Here is a 6,111-nt window from a genome sequence, read left to right as displayed (position 1 = left end):
CTTCATCAGATCCACAGTACATCCACCCCTGGCTGTGCCCTAGCCTTTGCCCTAAATGTTGAGATGTAAAAATATAGGATCAGTTGTTTTATGAAAAGGGACACCGGCTGCCTCTGCAAACAACCAAGCGTCTGTACAGTAATTTACGAAATCCCCCTTCTTTACCCCTGCTGCAAGAGAGCCTCGTGTTTTAGGTGGGCCGGGTAATTCACCGTTTCTAGGGTTGACATCTGGCTTTTTAAAAAACATTGTTAAAGACTTTAAAAGGCTGTAGGAGTTATATTTATGGTTTGTTTGTTTGTTTGTTTAATTCCTTTATATTCCGCCTTTCCTTTATAGAATTCCTTTATATCCCACGAGAGCCAGTTCGGTGTAGTGGTTAGGAGCGTAGACTGTAATCTGGGACAGCCGGGTTTGATTCCCCCACTCCTCCACATGCAGCTGCTGGTGTGACCTTGGGTCAGTCACAAGTTCTCTCAGAACTGCTCTCTCAAGAGCAGTCCTTGAAAGAGCTCTCTCAGCCCCTCCTACCTCGCGGGGCATCTGTTGTGGGGAGGGGAAGGGAAAGGAGATTGTAAGCCGCTCTGAGACTCCTTCAGGTAGTGAAGGGCGGGGTATAACTCCAATCTCTTTTTCTGCTTCTTTTACCTCACGGGGCGTCTGTTGTGGGGAGGGGAAGGGAAAGGAGACTAAGCTGAGTTAGTGTGAGCTAGCTCACAGTTTTTTAGCCTCCGGCTCACACGTTTTTGTCTTCGCTCTGGAAAAGGAGGGCTCCAGAGCAAACTAATGTATGCAGCAGCCAAATCGCTCGCTCACAACTTTAATGCCAGTAGCTCACAAAGTAGAATTTTTGCTCACAAGACTCCACCGCTTAGGGAAAACATTGGTGGGGACCCAAAGCGGTTTACATCATTCTCCTTTTCTCCATTTTATCCTCACAACAACCCTATGGGGTAGATTAGGCTCAGAGTGCGTCCCTGTCTCAAGGTCAGCCAGCAACCTTCCAGGGCAGAGTGGGGATTCGAACCCGGGCTTCCCAGGTCCCAGTCCGACACTTTAACTGCTACCACAGAATCTTTGCCTCTTGCTATGACCTCTGATACGGATGAATGGAATGAATGAGGCCCAGCGCCAATGCAAACAGTCTCCCGACTGTCTAGGGTCCTGTGGGGTGAGGCAGGGTGGGGTCCTTGACTGTAATAAGTCTGAGAGATGCCAAATGGGTCACACTGATATTTCCCCCCTCTCTCCATTCATAGCTACGGACTCTACACTACCGCACACCGTGAAGGAGAGAACTTGTGAGGCTGCCCCTGCGGCAGAGGAGGCACCGGTAGCCGCAGAGCAGGAAGCGAAAGAGGATGGTCTAAACAACATGGCAGGTGCTCCAGGTGGGGCTCTGGGGAAAGGGAGGCTCTCTTTGTGTTCTGACAGCCATCCAAGCTGAAGAGAGGAAGGAGAATGGGGCTACGATCTCCCCTCCCCCCCTCTTGTACCAGCAGAAGAGCTGGGAGGATCCAACCGGTGCTCCCTCTAAGCGGTGGAGTCTTGTGAGGAAAAATTCCACTTTGTGAGCGACTGGCATTATTTATTTATTTATTTCAGAGGTCATTTCGGGGGGAACGCGGGGGAACGCAGTTCCCCTGGGTGAGGTGCAGGGGGCGGGGCACATGACGAAGCCCCGCCCCCTGCGGGGCTTCCTTGCACTCCCACTGGCCTTGCAGGTCCACCGCCGGGCCCCTGATGTCAGGGGGTGTGGCATATGCTAATGAGTTATGCTAATGAGTTCCCCTAGCTCTTTTCCTACGAAATGACCCCTGATTTATTTATTTATTTTATGACATTTATACCCCGCCCTCCCCGCGAATGGGCTCAGGGCGGCTCACATAAGGCACCAGGTGCATTCGGTATACAAATTACAAATATAAATACAAGATTAAAACAATTTAAAATCAGTTCTACAGATGCATAAATAAGCTCCTAACATCTTGCGCACAGTGGGGAAGACTGGGGTGATGGAAGATGTTACCCCACCCACCCAGTGGTCTCTCTCAATAAAGAAGCGGTGGTGGCAGTGGCCAAGGCGGGTCCTACTCATAAGCCTGGCGGAAGAGCTCCGTCTTGCAGGCCCTGCGGAACTGCATAAGGTCCCGCAGGGCCCTGATCTCCTCCGGGAGCTCATTCCACCAGGTAGGAGCCGCCACAGAAAAAGACCTGGCCCTTGTTGCCACAAGCTTGGCCTCCCTAGGGCCCGGGGTCACCAGCTGGTGTTGCGACCCCGACCGAAGTGCTCTTTGGGGAATATATAGGGAAATGCGGTCCCTCAGGTAAGTCAGACCCTGGCCATGTAGGCCATGTAAGTTGTGAGCGAACAATTCAGCTGCTGCATAAATTGGTTTGGCTCTGGAGCCGTCCTTCCTGAGCTGAGACGAAAAGGTGTGAACTGAGCTAGCTCACACTGATTCAGCTTAGAGGGAATACTGGATCCAACCCGGAAACTTCTTCAGCAAAGGCTGTAGTGTCCTGTGGTTTCATCATGCTGCTATTGCTGCCCCACTAGTAAATTCCTCTAATGCAGCCTTGAGAATGACAGGAGCGCTCCGTCCATGAATCTTAGCTGCACAATGTGTCTTTTGTAGGACCGGCAATAAGCATCAACACAACTATAAATGAAAGCTTCCCCCCCCCTTTTTTTGGAAGACTTCGTGCAAGTAGAGGCGGGCTTGTAATTCTGGAAACTTCCGTTGGGGCTTTAAAATACTAAGGCAAAATTGACTGGTAGTTGTTAAACCGAATGTACTGAATATACGTACCTGACAAGGATGTTATAATAGCACACTATGCACTTTATAGAATGATAGTTATAAACAGAACACGTTGATTTACAAAAGTTTCTTGCAGTGTATATTTATTCATTACTTGACTGTAATTATACAGGCATGTGTCTATGCATGTGTCTTCACCACCATACTGTCAACTCTACAAAAAAACACATCTGTCTAGGCCACAGACAATCGCTGCTTGAAGCTGGCCTCCTGACAGAGATGGCCTCCTCGCTAACTGTGTTCACGTTCCTTCTGTCTCTTTGCTAAATTCAGCAGGCGGTTCTCCTTCAGCGGTGGCCGTGTCCAGCGTTGCCGTGGAGAGGAGTGGGCAGAAGGGCAAGTGAGTGCCGGGTTTCCGTGGGTGACTGTCTTGAACATAAGAGAAGCCATGTTGGATCAGGCCAATGGCCCATCCAGCCCAACACTCTGTGTCACAGTGTTCCAAAACCAGGTGCCATGAAGAGGTCCGCCAGTGGGTATCTTGTGGTGGCCTAATAGACTGTCTGTGGCCAGAAGCCAAGTTGCTTCTGGAACAACAGTAAGCTTGCCAGTTCCCTGGTTGGGATGGGGGGGGATTGTTCGCCCCCAGGTCATGTTCCCTGCTGCCTCTCCAAGCAAATGAGAGGGGGGAAATGGTGGTGTTGTGTACATCATTACATCACTTCCAATGAAAACCTGGAAATGATAGAGAGTAGCTCTAGGAATTACCAGAAGCTCCAAGGGTCTACCATGGAGTTTCTGGCAACTCCTAGAGCTACCCTTCTGGGTTTTCACGGGAAGTGATGTAATGTAGTGTAAGCGAAAACCTGAAAATGATAGAGAGTAGCTCTAGGAACTACCAGAAGCTCCATGGGTCTACCATGGAGTTTCCGGCAACTCCTAGAGCTACCCTTCTGGGTTTTCACTGGAAGTGACATAGCGGCGCGTGCATCATTGTTGTCCCCATGTCCCCTATCCCAAGCCTCCCATCAGGTGCCAGGCATGGTCTGGCAACACTAAGCAACAGTGTGTGTGTGGGGGGATGTTGTCACCTTGCCCTCTTTGTGGGCCTCCTGGGAGCATCCAGTTGGCCGTGGTAGAAAAGGGGATGCCAGACTAGTTGGCCCGTTTTGATCTGACGCAGCACAGCTGCACTTACGACCCGCTAATCTGAACCGTGTCTTGTTCTAATTTCAGTGTTTCTCCCAATGAGAGAGAAGTGGAGGTAAGCCTTGGCCCAATCTTCTTCTCCTCCACCCCATGTTATTAATATTACTGATTGAAACGACTGCTGACCCACAAGCCCCTCCCCCCCACCAAAGATTTCCTCTGGGGGGCCCTCACCCCCAGTCTGATCCAAGCAAAGCATCAAATGAAGGCGGATGTGACTCGCTAGCTTTACGGGGGCTCGGGATTTTGTCCCTCGAATCCTCCCCCAGCCTTCACTAGGTTTTTCCACCTTAGCATTGCAGTTTTGCTTTGCTGATGAACGGTTAAGATGTGAAACTAGTTCGACAAAGCCACCACAATCCTCCTCCTGATTCTTGGGCTCCCCCACACACGTTATTTCCTTGCTTCTGTACCCGTATTGCGTCCGGTTTTTAAAAGGGCTCCTAAATAAGCCGGAGATACAACGATAAAATACCAAAGTGGCCACTAGAGGGAGCCAAACACATGCAGAAAACGGGGGGACAATGCGGTGGGCACACGAGCAAGGGAATAAAGATTTGCCGGGGGGGGGGGACCTTGACTGGTTGGAAACTCACCTCCCATGGGAAAAGTGACTAAGGCCCCGGTCACATGGGCCGGATAACGCGGGGGGGGGGGGGGGGGGCTGCCTATTTGCGCCGTTGCAGTTTGATTCGCGATTATGCGTTCAGATGCGACGGTGGGTTCCTCCTTTGGCACCCGCGGCAAACAGGACGGCGGGGGAGAAAGCTGCGCGCCGGCGCAATCGCACCGGGGGAATCCGCATGCAGCCCGTGGCAAACCATTTGCTAGTAGGTCGTCCCAGGTACTTTTTTATTGCGCATCTTAGGCAGGACGCCACGGGTTCACCACGGGGGCGCTACGCCTCCCAGATGTCCCAGTGTGATCACGCCAGGACACTCTGGGGGAGAATCGTGCCTCCAGCGCGGCAAATGCTCCGTGTGACCGGGGCCCATGTTTGGCTAAGAGAATGGAGACTGATTCCAATGAATGACGTATCTCTCCCTTATAATAAAAGAGTTTTGGGTGCCAAAGTTCTAAAATGCACTCCTTTAGTGTTAGGCCGAAAAAACTGCCACTCGGAAGACACTGGCTGGGTTCATTGGCTGCTTTGTGCAGTCCCGGCCAGCGTTCCAAGGTCATTTACATATGGAAGCTGATTGGACTACACTCCATTCCACACCTCAAACTCACCCCCCCCAAGGCAGTTGGAATTCTCAGTTGGGAGAGGAGAATGATGTCAGCTGCTCCCTAGGCAGCTCCCTAGGCAGAGGGTGTGTGGTTGTGGGGGGGGGGGGTTTGTAAAACTTAAGACAGACAGGCAGATAGGGTTGCCAACTCCAGGTTGGAAACTTCCAGGATATTTTAGGGATGAAGCCTGCTGAGGGTGGGATTTGAGGAGGAGGAAGAGGGGGACCTCAAACAGATACAATGCCATGCTGCCCACACTCCAGACAAGCTGTTGCCAGTCTCCAGGTGACAGCTGGAGAGATCTTAAAGCTTTGGTGCTACTTCAAAGTTCCCCAGGAGCCCAAAACAGAGAAGTGTTTTGGAAAATCTTGAGGAATTGTTTGGTGCATTTACGATGGGGCTCCTGGGGAACTATTGTTGCCAATCTTGGCCCAGCAGCCATCAAACCATTCTCTTCAACCCCCTGCTGTGCAGCTGACTTCCCCCTAGGGTTGCCAATCTCCAGGTGGGACCTGGAGATCTCCCACTGCTACAATTGATCTCCAGATGACAGAGATCAGTTCCCCTGGAGAAAATGGATGCTTTGGAGGGTAGACCCTATGACATTATACCTGCTGAGTCCTTCCGCCGCCCCCCGCCCAATGCTGCCCTCTACAGAATCCACCCCCCAAACCTCCAGGTATTTCCCTCCTTAGAGCTGGCAACCCTACATTCCCCTCAGTGCCTGTTGGGAGTGGGTGGTGGGGGAGGGGAAGGGAGCAGGCGACCGGTCCTGGAGTGGGGGGGTGGAAACGAACGTGGCAGCCGGAGGCTTGCCCCTCCAGTCGCCGGCCCTGGAGTGAGTGGGGTTGGGTGGGGGGAAACGGACCCTGCGGCTGGATGTCGGCCCTGGAGTGGGTGGGGGTGG

The 6,111-nt window shown here is 52.0% G+C and overlaps 1 protein-coding gene across 1 annotated transcript in view; it reads left to right on the top strand.

The window, feature by feature from the left end:
- Positions 1–4,674: 4,674 nt before the first annotated feature.
- LRMP (lymphoid-restricted membrane protein) overlaps positions 4,675–6,111 on the top strand; it is a 26,872-nt gene continuing 25,435 nt past the window's right edge. Inside the window, exon 1 of the mRNA XM_015407156.1 lies at positions 4,675–4,692. Coding sequence (XP_015262642.1) covers positions 4,675–4,692 — 18 coding nt within the window. The remainder of the gene's footprint in view (positions 4,693–6,111) is intronic.

This window comes from Gekko japonicus, unplaced genomic scaffold (genome assembly GCF_001447785.1).
Source record: "Gekko japonicus isolate JY-2015 unplaced genomic scaffold, Gekko_japonicus_V1.1 scaffold3699, whole genome shotgun sequence".
NCBI lineage: Eukaryota > Metazoa > Chordata > Lepidosauria > Squamata > Gekkonidae > Gekko > Gekko japonicus.
Note: the sequence above shows the minus strand (reverse complement) of the source record. Positions and strands in the feature narration are given on the sequence as shown.